Here is a 22,292-nt window from a genome sequence, read left to right as displayed (position 1 = left end):
GATGCAAGATCTTTTTGATTGCCCTATGCCCCCCCCCCCTCCTCCAAAGACACGTCACAGGCAGAGAAATAAAAGTACATTTACCAACTCATTTGGTTCCCCATAATTAGATCATTGTACAGCAGTTTACATTGTAAGAAAAAAAGTTGAATCTTGTAATTTAATTTCCAAAAGGAATAAATCAAATGAAATTAAAGACATTGAATATGGTAGCTTTTCTACTGTTAAGTATACTCTAGGTTAGGTTAAATAACTTTATTTGAATTACATTGGAAAAGTGAATAAATTGACCTAGTTTAGTGGTTCAAGATAGTATATATTTAAATCAGTATCTCTATGCTATTTCTTTAATGCATTAAGGTATATCAGTTAGTTTTATTTACCCAGTATCAATTCAAGAAGACACTTGTCTGGTTTAACTTACTATGTTGCAGATTTTCTGGTACACTATCATATACACATGTTGTCCTTTGCTTGGAGTAATGAAAAATTGTAAAAAAAAATATTCTTTTGAGGGCAACATTATCCGTCTATCATTAGGTACCACTGCAGCCTTTTGACTTCAGTATTACGACTGTGTGGTGAACAGCAGCAGCTGTTGTACTGTGAGAGAAACAGGGACAGCTTTTTAGTCCAGGTTGCTCCTCTTGTTACCCAAGGACACCAGGGACAACAATAAAGACCTTGTCCTGTTTGCCAACGCCACTCAGACAAATGCCAGAGCCAAGCAGTAACCAGACACTCAATCTTCAACTACATTTTAATATATATAGGGCTGTACTTTGAACCAGGGACACAATCTTCATTTGCAGGATTGAGGAGCGGGCTTTGATGGGTCTTAAATTGTATGAAACAACTATTTGTACTACACAATAGCAAGATTAGCCTGTTTTATTCAGTAAACTATTTAGTTAACTACTTAATACTGATTAGCAGTTTTTTTAAGTCCAGACTTTTGTTTTCTACGATCAATAAACAATACTGAATGCAATTTGTTCCAGATCAATATTATAATATCTCTTGCACAACCAAGTGCAGCTGCAGTATCCTGATTTTACAGAAACACGGTTTAAACTGAGAGGAAGCAGAGCAGCAGGGGAAAACAACGGCTGAAAGAACAATTATTCTTCTGTTAAAAATCAGAAACATTTTCCGAAATTGGCAGAGAGTCAACAATCAACTGGAGTAAATATTTCACGTTGAGTACTATAATAAAATATCATTTCCATATAAATAGAATAGAAATGATGTTCACTCTGACAATGACATGCGAAAATGGAACTACTATGATTTATAAATCATGCTGCTAGGTTCAGAATTAGCTGGGCCCAGTAGCCCAAAGCCCCCAACTCCTTCAAAAAACATCAAACCATTAACCTTCAGTTGGATCTCACCATGGCTATTTATTCTTCTTCAAAAAGCAGCAGTTGCCATGCCAGGAAGTGAAACTGGCATTATTGCCCTGCATTTTACTAGCTCTCATTGTACCATGTCTTGACAGTATGGAAAGGGAAATCAAGGAACATAATATAGAGAATATAGTGTATGAGTGCAGGAGTGAGACTGTACTGTGAATTATGGCCCGGTCATGCGAAGGGTAACCCGGAGATAACAGTGTTTAAGTGAATCCAGGAGTGACACTGGTAAGTGATCTCAGGGGTAAAGATGACAACTGATTGATGAAGACTAGGCTGCTAACCAAAGCCTAGGTGAAAGTGGAGAATAAATCCTGTGCAAGACTAAAGGAGCACACATACATACACCACTCAAAAACTCAGTTTTACTTTTTACATTTTTTTAAAATCCACTGTAAGTAAACCCAATAGAAGGCATCTTAGAGGTGATCTCTTTCTTGAGTGAAGCACGTGAACAGCTGTTTGACACACTTACGTTCTTCCTCCTTGGGGTCCAGCTGTGTCACACTGATGGAGAGGCTGTCCACGCGCTCCTGTAGAGAGTTCACCCGGAATGAGAATGCGTGGGCCTCATTAAACAGCTCGCCAAACACGTCTTCTGCATATTTACCTGGAAGCAAGACAAATCACATTGAGTCTGTGCAACTGCAGCGATATACTGCATGGAAAAGGAATTGCATTTGGAACATCTTTATCTGGGATGAGCGAAATAAGACAAGACAGTGAGAGAATAGTTCTGAAATTTTGCAGACAGGACCTTTGTCACACTTAGATTCATAATGTACGACCTGCACAAGAAGTATTTTTTTATACTGTTTTATTTATTTCTAAATGAAAAAAAATCATGAAATCACATCACATTATAAATGTTAAATGCGCAATTTAAAATACAAGTCAATTGTTTTTTTATCCCTAAACAAAATTAATCATTTATTTTTATTTTTAAATGAAATGAAAAATAATAAAATCATATCATTATTATTCATTTCTTAGCAGACGCCCTTATCCAGGGCGACTTACAATTGTTACAAGATATCACATTATACAGTTATCACATTATTTTTACATACAGGGCAGCAGTGTGGAGTAGTGGTTAGGGCTCTGGACTCTGGACCGGAGGGTTGTGGGTTCAATCCCCAGTGGGGGACACTGCTGTTGTACCCTTGAGCAAGGTACTTTACCTAGATTGCTCCAGTAAAAACCCAACTGTATAAATGGGTAATTGTATGTAAAAATAATGTGATATCTGTATAATGTGAAATAATGTATAATGTGATATATTGTAAGTCGCCCTGGATAAGGGCGTCTGCTAAGAAATAAATAATAATAATAATAATAATACAATTGCCCATTTATACAGTTGGGTTTTTAGTGGAGCAATCTAGGTAAAGTACCTTGCTCAAGGGTACAACAGCAGTGTCCCCCACTGGGGATTGAACCCACAACCCTCCGGTCAAGAGTCCAGTGCCCTAACCACTACTCCACACTGCTGCATATCATCACAAGGCAAAACACCTGTGATATTGACATGACAAATTTTTGGAAAAAAAGCACAGGCAACTCCAAGAGTTCAACCTGGTTTATGGAAGTCACTGCATAATCACGCAAGCCCTTAAATCACTGCACTGTGCTACATGAACCTGTCTTGCTCTGAAAAGCGATCTCCGTTCATCATTTAAAAATACTGTATCCTAATTAAAGAAGTGACGTCCCAGTTAAAATGACATAGATAGCATTGGGAAGAACCGTTTCCCAGAGTTCTGTCCCATTTAAGCAGAAATCCTGATTATCAGTGTCCAGATTATGTGGCGCCGACTGTATTCTCACTGTCAAGTACACCTTATGAAGTCAGTTTTAACTGCCCCTCTGTCCCCCTAGTGCTTTGGCCTACTGTTATAGTGTATGCCTGCTACAGATTAGAAATGGTGTGTACTATATTGACAGACATGTCTCTCTGGTGAGATAAGGACCATTCTGCCATCTGGAGTCAAGATTCCGCAAGTTGCTGGACCAGCTCAGCCAGTGATTCAACGAGGCGCCTTGGGCTAACCATGCAACCACAATCCCGACTTCCAACCAGCTGCAAAAACTGATAAGGAAAATCCTGCTAGGATTGTGATGCTGTTCTCAGCTGGGTTATGCAGAGTACAGCAAATACATCTTAAAACTAGCAACATTATTATAAAAACTACTATGTACAGTGTATATCTTTAAAAGAAAATACAATGCCAGGTTCGTTTATTTAGATGTGCTAATGCTGATCCCACTATCTCAAAGCATCTCAAAGTGACCTATATTGCTATTTAAACAATGTTGTAGGGAAATTGTAATTGTTATTATTTAATGGCTATATTTATTTTCAAAAGTACAGTGCAGTTCTAATACAGTGAACCCTAACCCTAACATATGACTGTTGTACCTTTCCCATAGTTTAAGGATTGAAATATTTGCCAAAAGAGGTTTACTCTTCATTGACCCAATTTCATAAAGTTTACAGAAACAGTCCCCAGTACAGGACAGGCTGAAAGTCACTACTGTAATTAGCACAAACACGTCTGTCAGGAAGGTATTAATGATCTTACAATAATGATGCATGCATGCGTCCTTCTACCGGGAAACAGTGCTGTACTGAGAGTGAGTAAGATGAAGTATGAGGAAAACCTAGAGAGACCTTCACAAGGCTGTTATCTAGTGATTGATTATGTGAAATATCTCTGTGAAGACTGTTCAATCAGTATGAGCCAGGTTCCTGTTGCTTTCACTTTATTTATTTGAAGAATTATCTGATTTATAGACTCTTGTGTCTACAGATGTAGGAGAGGAAACAATTGTGTTTTTTTTTAAATCTGGATCACATCCCAGCCTTTCATCTACAGACTAGAGTTATCTTTGAAAGACCTGCAGATTATTCCAACCCGAAGTATAAAACACAAGCAAAGACCCAAAAAGAGCTTTAATAGAAAAAAAGGATGACAAGTGGTAATAATCATAGTGCTACTATGATGTAAGTCAATGTAGAATTTGCACCATGTTTGTCAAAGGAAAATAAAACATTAATACTCCATGAAGAGATTCTGAACAACCTCCACTGGGATAACACTGAGTACTGTAGTCCGTCACGTAAGGGCAGATATGTAAAAAGGTGGATAAATGAATCCTGTTTTACATACCAATATACACCGCTGTAACAATTACTTTATTCATACAATTATTGTTTTGCGATTCAGTTTTTTATTGGGGAGCTCCTCTTAATCCCTTGTTCAGAAAGATACAGGGTATTAATGCTTGTGACAGGGTTGCCGTCTGCCATGTGGGTGCGTGCATTTGCTGCTGAGTGACAGGCAGGAGCTCGAGATGGCTGAAGTGGATACGCCCCTCAGGCGAACAGGATTTATTTACATATCAACACACTGAACAGCTCACGCGACACTACCAGCAATGGTAGCACACAGTACATACAAAACAGTGTACAAAAACTTTAGTGGGATCTACATTTTATCAACAATAACAAACAAACTTCAGTTACTCGCCCGGCTGTCGGTGGTTCTGACTTGCTTACTCACTCATCGGTATCCAACCCTGGTTCTGGGTCTGTCACTCACTCACTCACTCACTCACTGTCACAGATATGTGACAGGCGGACACACGACGGATTACTGTACATCACTCCATATACTGTAGAAATATCCATTCAGGTCAGGAAATCCTCAGTGTACATATTCAAGGGGAATAGGTTTGTTGTAGGAGCAGAAGACAAACAGGAAAGACATGAACATGCACACACTTACTCAGGCTGCTGAGCTGCCGTATTATATTTGCCAGTGAAACGTTTGTCACGCATTCCAGTTCATTCTTGATGCCTCTAGGCAGCACTGTATGACACAGGTGCCTGGGCTCGATGTTCCTCTTCACTAGTGGCATTCTTGGGTCAAGCTAAAGGCCAGGACACCTAGAAAGAGAAACAAAACTATGAAAACACTGATCTTTTTTCGTTTAGCTGTATGCCATTTTGCTCCTGTAGTATACTACAAATATAAAACACAGTTCAACTCCTTGTCATCTGGTGATTAAAGTATTGTTTAGGCTTAATAATCCCATTACAGTACATGCATTAGCTATATGCTCCTTATTTTGTATGCACAAGACCCGCCCCAGTTTGATTTCTGTTCTACCTACAGTAATAAAAATAATAAAGATGTGTTAAACAGGTCAAAGCTGCTGTATCAGTTTAACTACTCATTCCTGTATTAATATTCTTTTAAACAGTGTTTTCATGTGATAGTAATCATTTTATAATACACACTAGAATCACTACTGATAGTGCCAGTGATGTCTCCCAAAGAAGTGATGTAGCTCAGTGGTTCTACGGGTTGCAAAAGGTCCCTAGGTGGGTCTCTGAACAGGGTATAGTTAACATATACAATTTCTACATCAAGGTAAAAGGACAGCAATACATTTTTTTCATTTTTAACTAAAGAAAAAACACAAAACTACCATTAGATTTTTCTTTTTATAAATACATTTGTTTATCAATGCCTCAATCTCCTATGCAATGGACTCAACCACAAATGCGATGGGTCATACTATTACTGTAGCAAGCTGATCAGAAACATCATTAGAAAAAAATCTTGCTACTTTCACTGGCCACAATTTGGTTATTATTCCTCGTGGTGGTAGAATAAAAGAAAAGTTTTTGCTCAATTTCCTGATTTAAAAAAAAAAAAAAAAAAGTTCTCTAGCCTCTCTCCATATTGCAAAAGCAAGGCAGCCATTCAGTTTTCCAACAGTAATAAAATAAATTTGTGTAACCATAGAGACACATTGTAAGCATTATTTTTATTAGAGCTTCATGTATTAAGTATTGTACGTTCAAGCCAGACTCCCCTCATCAGTTTTACTCCCAAAGTGGTATAATGATTGTTTCAAAATACAGCAATGTGTAGATACCTCATTAAATTATAAGAGTTTTGTTATCATCATTGCGAGTAGGTTATCACTGCTGACCAATCAGTGCTGGGTGGCAGTAGGTGCAAAGGAAACATTTTGTATGAAAGGCTTTTCAAATTGGAAAAAGACAACCAAACAAGGGAGCGATCACCAAAAAAGCAGTTCACTTGTTTCGAAAGCTGTTAAATTGTTTTGCACCCCCACCCCCAGAGCTGTTAAAATGCTAACATTTTAATTGAATGTATTGTATTACTGCATTATTTTACCTTCAATATGGTAAGTATAAAGTTCATGCATTGAAAATATGATGCTTATGCATGCCCGAACAGTGTTAAAAAAGTCATGAGGCAGGAGACATTTGGTTCCTATTTTGCCAGGCCAAAGTCACCAGAATTCACAGTCTGAAAGAAGTACAGTATATACAGTAGAACAACTCCTTATCTGGAAAGTCACCGTACTTGAACTTGTTTGGAATTTGAAAGAATTGAAGTGGAGAAGCAAGCAGAAGAGAATACAGCTAAAATGGCCTTTATGATTGTGTGGCAAAGTGGTTTGTAGTGCGCAGGTGCAGTGGTGATGCAGTGTTCCAACAACAACACACAGACAGAGTTCACGGTGCAAACACTTCTTTTAATTTTATTTTTCCCGTTTTTTCTTTTCACCGTTCAATAATAGCGCTGGCAACTACACAGCAATGTGTAGTTTGCACAGTGAAATAATACTGGGTTTCAGTCCCGAAACAATAATAAACAAACAATGTCAATGTCCAGGCACAGCTCTGCGTCCTTTCACGGTGCTCCCATGCTGGTGGTGAATACACAGTGATTAATGACTTGGTGCAGTAGTTATAATCCAGGTTTTAATGTTGGCTTGACAGTGACAGCTCCCGGGTGTTTAGCCGCCTAATAATTACAAATAAACAGTTATAAACACAAAGAAAATACAGCATTCACAGTTATCTGATCTCTGTACTCCTTCTACAGGTCCGTCCGTAACCATAACAAAGGAACAGATTGCTTGGCCACATCCCCTGAAATACCCTTAGTCACACCTCCTTCGGTGGCGAGTCCAATCAAGTATCCTCCAATCTGTGACTGACACATCGCCTACCACATTAAGGTGATGACTGCTGGTATTGTGGCTCTGCCCCCTTTCTGGATGGCTGACTTCCAACTGACCCGGGAATGAACTGTCAAACCACCCAGTCCGGGGCACACTGTTCCTGTGACACCGTGCCCTCACAGGTCAGGAGGGAGATTATTGACTAGGATTCATTCACTCTCTGTCACAGATTGTTTCAGGATACAAATAAATATGTATAAATAAATAAATAAATAAATAAATAAATAAATAAATAAATAATAATTAAAAAAACACACACAAACATGTCCCATAACTTTGATCTACTGCTCTGTATATTAAGTACAACTTTATTTAAAAATATATAAATAATGGTCAGTGTATTTCACAATAAAGTGCCAGGCTGCCAGCCTGAAAGCAGTAACACAGACCTTTGGGAATATGATTGGCTTGTGCACATTTCACTGTGATGCTACTGTCTGTGCCCAAGCCAAGATACTGACCGATGAATAACCTTCCTGTTTTTACAGTAGTAATGCTGTGTCAGCATCCCTTTTCTCCCGTCAAATGCATTTTAAAACAGTACCAAGTAAGTACTGATTAAGCATTTTCCTCCACTCATTTTTGAAGTCTGCTCAAAACATGTCCAGCATAAACACTGGACACCTTGCCCCCTTATACAAAGGAACAACACATGGAAAGTCTACATTAATTTTTAGAAATGTATTTGAGTAACAGATCACAGTCACACTTTCTTTGAGTCTCTGTGATGGGGTGCCAGCTCGCTCCAATAATTTGTGTTTTGTTATTGTTGTTATTTTTACTGTTTTCATTATGTTTTTGTGATTCTTGTTTTGGATTGGCAGGGAGGGGGTTAAATTCCTCCCAGTAAAATACATGTGAGAATGTGGCTGGAGCCTTAAGCGTTTAATTGTTAATTATTAGTTAATAGCCACAGACTATAAAAGACAGCTGAAACCCTTTGTTAGGGAGAGGAGTTTTTGGGTGAGGTTGTTTGTTGGTGTGCTGTGCTGTTTAGTTTTGGAGAAAGAAACTGTAGTGAAGGCTAATGCCCAGCCTACATTTCTGTATTTTGTTTGAACCTTTTTGTTGGCCCTTGTGCCTGTTTATTTGATTATTTTTTGTTTAATAAAGATCATTATTTTGCCCCTTCCACTGTCTCTGAGCCTCAAACCTCTGTCATCCTGCCACATGTGGTGTTAGAAGTGGGATAGCGCCACCTAGAGGCTCAGAGCAGTATTTTTTTTTGAATTTTGAATTTTTTTGAATTTTTTGAGGTTTTTTTTTTTTTTTGGCGGTGCGCAGAATGGGAAATAAACAAAGGCAGCGAAGAAAGCAGCAGCTACCAACCCCGTTCTCGGCAGCCACCCCACCAACACCGCCTTCACCACCATCACGGGAGATCTGGGAATGGTTGGTGCACCCCGAAGCAGACCTCTTCCACGACCTCCCCACAGCCCTCAGCATGCTGTGGCATCGAGATGGGGAGAGGTGGGAGGAGTGGGAGAGAGAGCACCACCCGGGGTCCCTCCAGGAGATAGCCGTCATGGTCCTGGCATACCTGGCGATAGACATGGGGGAGATCCCCCTCCTTGAAGAAAAGGTGGTGGAGCCGCTGCCTTCGCCCAGAGTGGGGGAGCCGCTGCCGTCGCCCAGAGAGGGGGAGCCGCTGCCGTCGACCGAGAGGGAGGAGCCAGAACGTCCGCAGCCCGAGAGGGAGGAGCCAGAATGTCCGCAGCCCGAGAGGGAGGAGCCAGAATGTCCGCAGCCCGAGAGGGAGGAGCCCGAACGTCCGCAGCCCGAGAGGGAGGAGCCCGAACGTCCACAGCCCAAGAGGGAGGAGCCCGAACGTCCGCAGCCCGAGAGGGAGGAGCCCGAACGAACGCAGCCCGAGAGGGAGGAGCCCGAACGTCCACAGCCCAAGAGGGAGGAGCCCGAACGTCCACAGCCCGAGGGGGAGGAGCCCGAGCGGGAGGAGTCGGTGCGTCCACGGCCCGAGCGGGAGGAGTCGGTGCGTCCACGGCCTGAGCGGGAGGAGCCGGAGCTGTCTCTCCCGCCAGCAGAGGGGAAACAGCTGGAGCTGTCTCTCCCTCCACCGCCAGCAGAGGGGGAACAGCCAGAGCTGTCTCTTCCTCCACCGCCAGCAGAGGGGGAACAGCCGGAGCTGTCTCTCCCTCCACCGCCAGCAGAGGGGGAACAGCCGGGGCTGTCTCTCCCTCCACCGCCAGCAGAAGATGCTGGAGGTCCCTCCCAGCCTCTGTACCGGCTGCTGAAGGGAGCGCGGGGACAAACTGCCCGGCGGCTAAGAGGCACAGCACCGCCCAAGGATGCCTGCCTGTCCGCATCGCCTGGGGTTGCCTGCCTGTCCGCATCGCCTGGGGTTGCCTGCCTGCCCGCATCGTCTAGAGAAACTCTGTGTGCTTTCTCCTAGGGATGCTGGTCCGCCGTCACCTGGGGTCGCTGCTGGTCCGCCGTCGCCTGGGGTGGAGCTACTGTCCCGAGCGCCAGAGGGGCCAGAGGGTCCTGCGCCGCCAGGGGGTCCAGAGGGTCCTGCTTCGCCAGGGGGTCCAGAGGGTCCCGCGTCGCCAGAGGGGCCAGGGGGTCCAGCGTCGCCGGAAGGACCAGCGTCGCCGTTCCCGCCTCCGCCACCAGAGGGAGACGAGCTGCTGTTCTCGCCTCCGCCATCAGAGGGAGACGAGCTGCTGTTCCCGCCTCTGCCATTAGAGGGAGACGAGCTGCTGTTCCTGCATCCGCCACCAGAGGAGCTGGAGCGGGCTCTACCTCCTGCTGCCAACAGAGAAGAGGAACTCTGGCCACTGCCACCCTGGCCGGAGGTTCCTGCAATGTTGGCCACGCCCAAGGATGCCTGTCTCGCATCGCCTGGGGTTGCCTGCTGCTCTGCTTTTGTTCCTCCTAGGGTCGCCGAAGGTCCTGCTTCGCCTGGAGTCGCTGCCAGTCCTGAATGGCAGCAGGAAGTACTGTGGCCGGAGCCTCACAAAGGGGAGCTGCCGGCCACGAAGAAGGGAGGGGAGGTGAGAAGACCACCTCCACCACAGCCCCGACCACCCCTGTGCCACAGCCCGGCGCCTGGGGGTTGGATCCCTCGGCCTGGGCTCCCGGACACCCAGGCTCCATGTCTGGACCTTTGGTCGCTGGGCCTGACTCCCAGGTCGCAGCACCACCAGGCACAGGAGGTCGCCTGGTCTCCTGCTCCACTCCCCCTGGTTGCCCAGACGTCACTGCACTGTCGCCTGGGCTCACACCTCTGCCTGGGGCTGCAGCCGGCTGGTCGCCTGCCTGTGCTCCCGACGCCCCATCCAATGCACCTGGGTCCCCTTTCGCCAGGTCTCGGTCCCGCCAAGAGGGCGCCGGGCTATGGACTGACCCTCCCTCAGCAATGGGAGAAGGAAGACCTCCCACCATGGCCGCCCCCATGGGCCACTTGCATCCCCTCGTCCGGGACTTTGGGACAAAGGGGGGAGGTGGCCGTTGGGGCCAAGTGTGCTGCGCACAAGGGGGGGGAAATGTGATGGGGTGCCAGCTCGCTCCAATAATTTGTGTTTTGTTATTGTTGTTATTTTTACTGTTTTCATTATGTTTTTGTGATTCTTGTTTTGGATTGGCAGGGAGGGGGTTAAATTCCTCCCAGTAAAATACATGTGAGAATGTGGCTGGAGCCTTAAGTGTTTAATTGTTAATTATTAGTTAATTGGGCTATAGCCACAGACTATAAAAGACAGCTGAAACCCTTTGTTAGGGAGAGGAGTTTTTGGGTGAGGTTGTTTGTTGGTGTGCTGTGCTGTTTAGTTTTGGAGAAAGAAACTGTAGTGAAGGCTAATGCCCAGCCTACATTTCTGTATTTTGTTTGAACCTTTTTGTTGGCCCTTGTGCCTGTTTATTTGATTATTTTTTGTTGAATAAAGATCATTATTTTGCCCCTTCCACTGTCTCTGAGCCTCAAACCTCTGTCATCCTGCCACAGTCTCTCTTAATGGTATCAATTATGAACTGCCCTCACCTGGCAATACAGTGTTGAAGTTCCTTGGGTGTTGTCACGCTTGCCATTCTAAACCTGGCACTTGTCTTCAGATTAGAACATGGTAAGCTTATGAATCTATTTGTATATAGTAAGCCCCACATCTTGTGGGCAAATTCAAAGTCTCCCCAGTCTCTTTATGTTATGAATCACAGGAAAGGAAACTCAGGACTGCTATGGCAGGGGATCATTGGAAAACTCACAGAACAGACATTCACATCACACAACCTGTAATGTGTTTTATCTAAAACATTTACCCATTTCCAGTGCTCCAGATAAGCTACGTACTGGGTGTTTTACGCATTGAAAAAATATGAATTATGTATGATATTTAAATTGAACGCATAAAGAATACGCATAACAATTTTGCTTGAGTTTGCATTTATCAAGCTTCTTGTACTTTGTTGGTCCCTGGCGTCTCAATAGTCTCAATACCAATTTACTTGTCTGTCAACTGAATTTCTGGAAGGTAAATTTCTATAATAAATATAATATTCTGTGTCTGAAGAGAGTCGGGATGCTTTATATTGCTATAGCAAAGCAATCAATAAGGAATACAATATTATCGTCTCTTTATTTGCATTAGAGCAGTATTGGTATAGTTTTTTGGGGTTTTTTTAAATAGAAATATATAGTATGTGCATGCAGGCCTTTTGTTAAGTATATTCCATCTGCAGCATTGGAATAAAAATAAAACAAACTGTAAAAAACATGGTTTCTGTGTTCTTTTGCTTTATAGCCATATTGCTTGTGGTCAATAAAGCAATTAAGAATACTTGTTGTTTTTTGTTTTTATTGTAAGACCGAGTTTTTGTACAGTAGTTCAAAGTAACATTACAGTTAAAATGTAAGGCTGTAGTTAATACATACCCCATACTGTAAGTTAGCATTAAAGTAAGCACAGTATTTATTAAAATACTTTTAAGGTAATGTTGCATTTTAATCACCCAAAATACATTTTACTCACATAGTGTCTACATTGGAGAATAAATTACTCAATGACCAAAGCACTGCAAAACAGCCCAACAAGTTTAATGACAGCCCTTTCTCTATACTGTATACACTGTACATGGTGTTCCAATAGTGTACTTGTTAAATAGGAATGTACAGTATCTATCTCTCTTTAGAATTACAGTATGCAAAACATTGCTTTAGTACATAGAAATCCATCCTCCACCCAATTATGGAATGTAGCTTTTCTTAAATTAAATTACAACGTAGACCTTTTTTGCCCATTAAATGATGAACAATACATCTCAGCCTTTATTTTCAAGATATTAACAGTATCAGTGTCTTTAACACATATCTTACACACATGCAGCGTTTTAAGTCTGACCTATAGAACAAAAATAGGTACCTTCATAATCAAGAAAATGTTATAGTCAGCAACTCATGTAGCATGCTGGGTTTACATAACCCTGAAAATATTACGTCAGTGGCTTAAATTCATTGAGATTTGAGGTCTTGAATCTTTGGTGACAGCAGCGTTGCAAAAAACACACAACGAACCTCACCTAGAGAATCACAAAATATATGTTTTTCTTGTGTACAGTTTCCCAGTAACTGAAGACATTGTATTCTGGGAGATGCAGTTGTTAGTGGAAGTTTTAGGGGAGGCGGGAGGGGAAGCAAACAAGTTGTGCAGCAAAATTGCTATGCATATTTTTACACATGAAATTTAATTGAGTGCGTATTTATAATTTTTTTATGTGTAAAAACAGCAGGTACGCAGCTTATCTGGACCGCTGATGATGACGATACTACTACTACTACTAATAATAATAATAATAATATAGCAGTTGGCACAATGAGCTGTTGGAAATGAGCTGCATATTTATTTGAAAAGCAAATCATTCAGCCAAAAATCCTATCATGTGTACAGTAAGTCAAACAAGATAATTGGATAGAAATTCTAGCAACAAATTAATGAATCATGTTCTTCATGCTCTTTAAAGCTGAAAAAATGGACTTGCCCAGAGGTGAAGCTATTGTACGGTACAGGAGGGAATCATTCTAGAATTCTAGGCATCTCCTGGGAGTTCTGTGGATGCTTTAACAGCAGGCTGTGTATAAAGGAGATGGTGAAGAGCACCAAGAAGAGGTCCTTCACAGTTCACAGTCATCACTATTGGTTGAACTTAAAGCTAAACTCCCTATAAATGACTTCATAGCATATGAAAAGACATACCCTGGGCCTGTACACAATCTGCACTGAAACTCTTGGTTAAATATTTGCATGTCAAAATCCATGTGTTTTTTTTTTTTTTTTTTTTTTTTACATCATGCAACATTTTCATCCTCAAAACCCCGAAACCCAAGATGTAGCATCCTTAATACATGATGTTTGGATAATCACATAGAATAAATTCTTCTAAAAAGTCAGGCATACTGTGTTTATAGGAGGATGATACATGCTGCATGTTTTTCATGATAACAAAAAAAAACAAGGAGGAGTTTTATGATTATTTACATTCATTTAGATTGATCAACATGCCTTCATAACACAGTGAAGCCTGCACTTGGCAGTAGTTATTTCCACTACATTACTGCCAGGGTTGTTAATTGCATTGTTTTGTTCAGCTTATATTGCATTGCTGAATCTAAACAAGTATCCCAATGAACAAAACTATATTAATTTAAATAACAAATAAACCAACAGCATTTAATTTAGTATCTGCAGTTATTGTACACAACTATTCATTGGGGGTTGGGTTATATTAATAATCATTCCAAACACCTACCGTCACTGGACTGCACAGTAGCATTAGCATTCAGCACACAACCCCCTGCCTGAACAACTGAGCCTCCTTACAAAGACAACACAAGCACCAGCCCCCCGTGTGACCAAATCTTCAGATCTTTTCGCTCATGCTCGGAAAAAACTGAAAGCTACCTCTAAAAGCACTGAGATTGAGAATTAATTACTCTTTTGGTGCACCGATACAACTGCTAAACACTGAATTATGACACCATGCCAGGATCTTGAATGCAAAAAGGATCAGCCTATTGTACTCAAGGGAACTGAATAGGCCAGTACAGACAGCCTTCATGGCTCATTACACCCTGCACAATTTGCAATCAAGTAGGAAATTAAATGCTAATGAAATAATAAATACTGTTAGACAACTCAACATTGGAGTTTGAGGATTGCAGGGTAGTAATAAATCCCCATATAAAGGCAATGCAGTCTTTCCACCCTGAAAGTGAGTTGTATTTTACTCCACTCACGACAAAAAAACAACATAATTCTAAACAGGTTTATTTATTCTTTTTTATAGCAAATCTTGAACTAATTTGACAAAAATGACTTGATTATCTTAAGTGCATCCAGATGGTGTAGCTTAAACGTTCAGGGTAATACTGTAATTAGAGTACTCCACATTGAACATTTTGAGCAAGAAAAACATACCTGAGGGTGAATTGAGTTTTTCAGCATTTAAAGTTACATATACTGTATATGTACAACCAGAACAGTGGTTACAGAACATCCACTTGTATCTTTGACTCAAGGAAATGGAGCTATACTGTAATTAAGGATTTCACACTTTTATCAGATTCTCTCTGCCACCTCAGCAGAAATAATTGGGAGACTGCTGACATTTTATAAGAAAGAACAGCAGGAAAAGTGTGTTTAACCCAAATCAGACACTTTAAAAAACCTAAAATAGGCTACAAAAAAAATTTAAGCAGCGTATATAATGATAGAAAATGAAATGCACCTAGAAGGTAGGAGATTAGGAATGTTTTTCTACGTGCAAGCAGTTGCTCCAAATCTAGAAATATACAGTACACACACTTAATAACTATTTCTAATTGGTAAATAACCTAACCAGCCTCTTTGTATGAGCAAATAGGATTTTTTTTTTTCAATGTGAAAGCGCTGATAAGACACCCAATTACATTTTTCGTAAAGCAACTAAACTGCTGCCGATGAGTCGTGTCACCGCCTGTTCCGTCTCTGACTCAGGAATCGCTGGCTGCTCACTCTGCTTCCACGCTGGATCCGCTGCTGCCAATGAGACGCGTCGCCACCTGTTCCGTCTCTGACTCAGGAATCGCTGGCTGCTCACTCTGCTTCCACGCTGGATCCGCTGCTGCCGATGAGACGCGTCGCCACCTGTTCCGTCTCTGACTCAGGAATCGCTGGCTGCTCACTCTGCTTCCACGCTGGATCCGCTGCTGCCGATGAGACGTGTCGCCACCTGTTCCGTCTCTGTCTCAGGAATCGCTGGCTGCTCACTCTGCTTCCACGCTGGATCCGCTGCTGCCGATGAGACGCGTCGCCACCTGTTCCGTCTCTGACTCAGGAATCGCTGGCTGCTCACTCTGCTTCCACGCTGGATCCGCTGCTGCCAATGAGACGCGTCGCCACCTGTTCCGTCTCTGTCTCAGGAATCGCTGGCTGCTCACTCTGCTTCCACGCTGGATCCGCTGCTGCCGATGAGACGCGTCGCCGCCTGTTCCGTCTCTGTCTCAGGAATCGCTGGCTGCTCACTCTGCTTCCACGATAGATCCGCTGCTGCCGATGAGACGCGTCGCCACCTGTTCCGTCTCTGACTCAGGAATCGCTGGCTGCTCACTCTGCTTCCACGATAGATCCGCTGCTGCCGATGAGACGCGTCGCCACCTGTTCCGTCTCTGACTCAGGAATCGCTGGCTGCTCACTCTGCTTCCACGCTGGATCTGCTGCTGCCGATAAGACGCGTCGCCACCTGTTCCGTCTCTGACTCAGGAATCGCTGGCTGCTCACTCTGCTTCCACGCTGGATCTGCTGCTGCCGATGAGACGCGTCGCCGCCTGTTCCGTCTCTGACTCAGGAATCGCTGGCTGCTCACTCTGCTTCCACGCTGGATCCGCTGCTGCCGATGAGTCGTGTCACCGCCTGTTCCGTCTCTGACTCAGGAATCGCTGGCTGCTCACTCTGCTTCCACGCTGGATCTGCTGCTGCTCCTCACAGCACCGCTCCATCTCTGACTCAGGAATAATAATCTTCAATACATTAATCAAAAGATCCCTGGGTCTGACTCCAGGCAGCAAGCTCATTACAACTTTTCATTCACATTTCCCAGGGTTAAATAGCCCTTGTTCCGCCCCTAGTCCCTGTAGCAGGCAACCTATAGAAAGTAAGGCATCGTTATTCAAACTCTCCGATTGGTCAAAATCCTACAGAGCTTGGCTCCCCTCAGTCTGGGCTCATGTTTGTCAAGTTTACCGTAGCTAATGTGACTAATGCTTTTGCGTTCTTACATTCAATCTTGTACATAATTATAACAAACTAACATTTAATAGTATCTGATTACAACATCATACAGTACATAAAAACTAGCATTCAATTGTGTTCAAGGATTACAGATAATACTGCATATATTTGCCTTTTAATGCAGTTTTTTACCGGTTATTGTCAATAGTGTGCAATTCCTGCAATATAGTAGTAATAAAAAATAGCTAATTTGCTTACAGAAGTAATTAAAATTCAGAGATGAAATTCAGTATTCTTTTCTCTCTAGTGGGGATGCATTAGTGTCAAGTTTTAGTTATAGTGTAAATTAAATGTATTTGCTTTTGATGCAGAGGGACACATCGGAGGCATCAAAGTTTCATACTGTAGTTAAAAGCGGTTTATGACCGGTACACACATCTTTTTTGGAGAAATACTAATCCATTAAGCCCAAAACCTGCAAAGGACAGCTATAGTACAGTATTTGCAACTTGACAGCACATGTTAACACTATGAGCACATCCAGATCATTTGATGTGGTGGTGACTACTGCAGCCAACACTGTTGCAGCAGCAAAGGTCATTCAAAATTATCTAGACAGCATTCAGAACTTGGCAGAAACATGGCAAATTACATTTAATAGAGAAAAGTGTAAAGTACTGCACGCAGGCAATAAAAATGTGCATTACAAATATCATATGGGAGACACTGAAATTGAAGAAGGAATCTATGAAAAAGACCTAGGAGTTTATGTTGACTCAGAAATGTCTTCATCTAGACAATGTGGGGAAGCTATAAAAAAGGCCAACAAGATGCTCTGATATATTGTGAGAAGTGTTGAATTTAAATCAAGGGAAGTAATGTTAAAACTTTACAATGCATTAGTAAGACCTCACCTAGAATATTGTGTTCAGTTCTGGTCACCTTGTTACAAAAAGGATATTGCTGCTCTAGAAAGAGTGCAAAGAAGAACAACCAGAATTATCCCGGGTTTAAAAGGCATGTCGTATGCAGACAGGCTAAAAGAATTGAATCTATTCAGTCTTGAACAAAGAAGACTACGCAGGGATCTGATTCAAGCATCCAAACTACACAATGTCGACCCAGGGGACTTTTTTTTTATATATAAATTTAGTCGTTGCCAATTATTTTTTATTATTTTCTCCCAATTTGGAATTGCCAATTATTTTATTACAGTCGGCTCACCACTACCACCCCTGCGCTGACTCGGGAGGGCGAAGATGAACACACGCTGTCCTCCGAAGCGTGTGCCGTCAAGCCGACCGCTTTTTTTCACACTGCAGACTCACCATGCAGCCACCCAAGAGCTACAGCGTCGGAGGACAACGCAGCTCTCGGGCAGCTTACAGGCAAGCCTGCAGGCGCCCGGCCAGACTACAGGAGTCGCTGGTGCGCGGTGAGCCGAGGACACCCTGACCGACCTAACCCTCCCTCCCCCCGGGCGACGCTCGGCCAATTGTGCGCCGCCCCTTGGAAGCTCCAGTCCTCGATCGGCAAAGGAATAGCCTGGATTCGAACTCGCGACTTGCAGGCTATAGAGCGCATCCTGCACTCACGTGGAGCGCCTTTACTGGATGCGCCACTTGGAAGCTGTTTCAGGGGGACTTTTTTGACCTGAAAAAAGAAACAAGGACCAGGGGTCACAAATGGAGATTAGATAAAGGGGCATTCAGATCAGAAAATCTGAGCACTTTTTTACACAGAGAATTGTGAGGGTCTGGAACCAACTCCCCAGTAATGTTGTTGAAGCTGACATCCTGGGATCCTTCAAGAAGCTGCTTGATGAGATTCTGAGATCAATAAGCTACTAACAACCAAACGAGCAAGACTGGCTGAATGGCCTCCGCTCATTTGTAAACTTTCTTATGTTCTTATGTTCTTACAGTACCAGCACCCAGGAATAAACACATCTAAAATTAAATGAAAATGATTAATTCTATTAGCTGTGTGACATCAGTATTTATAGGACATCAGTTGGCTGTGTGACAGCAGTATTATTTACAGACATCAGTTGGCTGTGTGACAGCAGTATTATTTACAGACATCAGTTGGCTGTGTGACAGCAGTATTATTCACAGACATCAGTTGGCTGTGTGACAGCAGTATTATTTACAGACATCAGTTGGCTGTGTGACAGCAGTATTATTTACAGACATCAGTTGGCTGTGTGACAGCAGTATTATTTACAGACATCAGTTGGCTGTGTGACAGCAGTATTATTTACAGACATCAGTTGGCTGTGTGACAGCAGTATTATTTACAGACATCAGTTGGCTGTGTGACAGCAGTATTATTTACAGATATCGGTTGGCTGTGTGACAGCAGTATTATTTACAGACATCAGTTGGCTATGTGACAGCAGTATTTATAGGACATCAGTTGGCTGTGTGACAGCAGTATTATTTACAGACATCAGTTGGCTATGTGACAGCAGTATTTATAGGACATCAGTTGGCTGTGTGACAGCAGTATTATTTACAGATATCGGTTGGCTGTGTGACAGCAGCATGTCACGTACGCACAGCAGTGTGTTTTCAACTTCAGAATTCAACACTACATGGCAATGCCTAGAAGTTGGAATAGTGGCAGGATGCACCATTTCTCCACTGGCTTTTACCATGGCAATGGAAGTAATTATTAGGGCATCAAAATGGGTAGTGAGAGGAGAGTGCTTGGCTTCTGGAATGCGACTACCACCAATTCGAGCATACATGGATGACAAGACAACCATGACTACAACAGTAGCCTGCACTAATCACTTATTGGGCAAATTAACCAATAACATCGAATGGGTACGAATGCAATTCAAGCCCACTAAATCAAGGAGCATCTCTATAATTAAAGGTAAAGTTGTAGATAAAAGGTTCTACTTTAATGGTGAGGCAATACATACGTCAGGGAACGTCAATTCATACGTCAGGGAATAGTTGGGAGTTCCACACTGCCTCAGCAGAGTGGGACTTTATGGTAAAGTAATACTGCAGCTATCAGTCTCTGCTCTAACCGAGTAGTTTAAGTACGCCAAGGTCCAACTGGAAATGATATTAGTAGACTCACGTGACAAATGCATAAGGGAGGCAGCATCCGTGTTGAAAACTGGAAGAAAGTGGGCGGCAAAGAAAGCTGTGGAAGATGCAAAGGCTGCCCTTCGAATCGGTAAAATCATGGCACAAGTTCAGCATGGAAGAGGGGGTCTTTGTCTCAGTTCAGCTCCTCCTACATGGCACAAGACAACCCCACCCTCAATGGATGAAGCTGGTAGTCAACGAGGTGCAAAAGCAGGAGGAGAGGATAAGGTGTGTAAAGGCCATTTCTCAGGCCAAGCAGGGAGAATGGATGAAATGGGAACAACACAAGTGTGGAACAACGCAAGATTTGCTAGCAAGACCTATGGACAATGGAACAGAGCAGGATCAGTTTACTCATCAGATTAACATATGATGTTCTCCCATCACCGCAGAACCTAAACCTCTGGGTGGGTGAGGATCCCTCATGTCCTTTGTGTTCATCACCTGCAACATTAAGGCACATTTTGACAGGATGTAATGCTGGCAGATGTTGGTCAATGGCTTATTTTTCCCGAGATTGCCACCACTAACCTTCGACCAGACATTGTCTTGTGGTCTGGATCAGCACGCCTTGAGTTATTATTATTATTATTATTATTATTATTATTATTATTATTATTATTATTATTATTATTATTATTATTATTTATTTCTTAGCAGACACCCTTATCCAGGGCGACTTACAATCGTAAGCAAATCCATTTCAAGTATCACAGTACAAGTAATAATACAATTAAGAGCAAGATAAATACAATGACTTTGGTTCAAGCCAGTACAAGTGTGACCAAATACAATTCAATAATACAGCAGATAACAGTGTCAGTGATAGTTACATCAGGATATGATTAAATACAAAATACTACACATTACATTTCAGCCATCAACACCAGGCAGAAGGATATCTACATCATCAGATGGAAAGAAACGCAAATGGATGGAGATGCAGATGGATGTCAAATGGATGGAGATGCACATTAATTTACTGTAAAGCTACATCTTAGTTGGTGCTTATCTTGGCAAGAGCCGAGTTCAATCAAAATGAAGTTCTAACATCTACTCTCATGTAATGGAAATCATCATCAATCAAATCAATTACAGGAGTGTGTTTTTAAGATGAAAACTACTGTAGGCCAGCATGGGAACAACAAGAGTGCTTCTTCAGGTGGTCACTGTTTTAGTCGTCTTGCACCAACCGTGTGGCATGCCTGTGATGCAATTTTAGTACTGAAGGCATTTATATCATGTCTAAAGATATGAGCCACTAACCTGAATAGAACTACTGTACTAAGTATGAGTGCCAATAACATTTATGAAGTGCAGTGAGGTGCCACTACATGACTGAAGTTGCTGCTGCATAAAGATTTAAAACAGTACACACACAAATACTATTTCTATGGTATATCATGGCTCATGTCTCCTTTTTGCAAGTGGAAGTTATTTCAAGCTTCACATTCTATATTCCCAAAAGCTTTTAAAATGCTGTTATATGACTGGTCAAATAGTTGATAGGAGAAGGTCTTTCAGAGTTTCAGAGTGCCTGAAGGGACTGGCAAGTCTTTTCTGATTACAGTAGGTTGATACAGGCAACTAGAAATAATTACAGGAAGAAAATACCAGACGCAGCAAGACTGTGATTGCCAGACCTGTACATCTCCTCTTGGACTGAACCACTGATTCAAAAAAAGAAAAAAACATATGATCTTTATCATCTATGCAGAGTCCTACTCTATCAGGGAAAACCATCCTCCACTTCATGCCAACTGACAACATTTTCTGAACACTGCCCTTTTAAGAATTTCAGGCAGGAAAAAAAAAGTATTCAAACCAACAATTAGGCTACCAGTTCCCTGGCAAAGTAGTAATCACTCATCTAGTCAGGACTTTGAAAATGTTCAGCCCCCCTCTATTAGGAAGACGTATTTCCCAGTGCAACATTTTTGTTGACTAAAACATTTGTCAGTGGGGTCCCTGTGTATATTTACAAGACAAACAAAGCTGTGCTCATTCAGAGTGGTGATAGCTCATCAAATGCAATGTGCTACAGTATAATGAATAACCATTTATCATGTACATGCCATGGTCACCTTTTTAATTGTAGCAGTTATAGGATGGCAAAGGTACTGTATAGTGTGTCATAAAGTGACTGGATATATAATGGAAGACAGCCAACTGTCACGGAGTTACCCTAAAACCCATCTTCCCTTGTACAAGTGCGAGCACCTTTTTTGAGTGAAGAGTATATGCGGCCGAGATGTCTGACTCTTTGATAGAAACAGTTTAATTTATTTGAAGTCTTCCCACTAATGATGGGAATGGGAATGTAGGGATGGGAGCCCAGCTAACAAGATTTAAGTTTTTGCAGGTATCAAGTAAAGGCCCTGGTTGCCCACACCTCTGGAATGTATACAGTATTACTATACTGTATAGGTTTTAAATAAAGTATTCTGATCTAATAATAGAGTGGCAAAACTCTCTGAAGAGAAATA

At 42.3% G+C, this 22,292-nt stretch overlaps 1 protein-coding gene across 4 annotated transcripts in view; it reads right to left on the bottom strand.

Moving 5' to 3' along the window:
- Positions 1-22,292, bottom strand: part of LOC117403404 (actin-binding protein WASF1-like) — a 78,453-nt gene that overhangs the window by 27,743 nt on the left and 28,418 nt on the right. For all 4 annotated transcript variants that reach the window (XM_059023581.1, XM_059023582.1, XM_059023583.1 and 1 more), the window contains exons 2-3: positions 5,204-5,364; positions 1,891-2,025 (exon numbers count right to left, since the gene is read on the bottom strand). In XM_059023581.1, the coding sequence (XP_058879564.1) occupies positions 1,891-2,025; positions 5,204-5,336 (268 nt within the window). In that variant the 5' untranslated portion in view covers positions 5,337-5,364. The remainder of the gene's footprint in view (positions 1-1,890; positions 2,026-5,203; positions 5,365-22,292) is intronic.

This window comes from Acipenser ruthenus, chromosome 5 (genome assembly GCF_902713425.1).
Source record: "Acipenser ruthenus chromosome 5, fAciRut3.2 maternal haplotype, whole genome shotgun sequence".
Taxonomy (NCBI): domain Eukaryota; kingdom Metazoa; phylum Chordata; class Actinopteri; order Acipenseriformes; family Acipenseridae; genus Acipenser; species Acipenser ruthenus.
The sequence above is the reverse complement of the archived record's forward strand: the minus strand, read 5'-3'. Positions and strand labels throughout refer to the sequence as shown.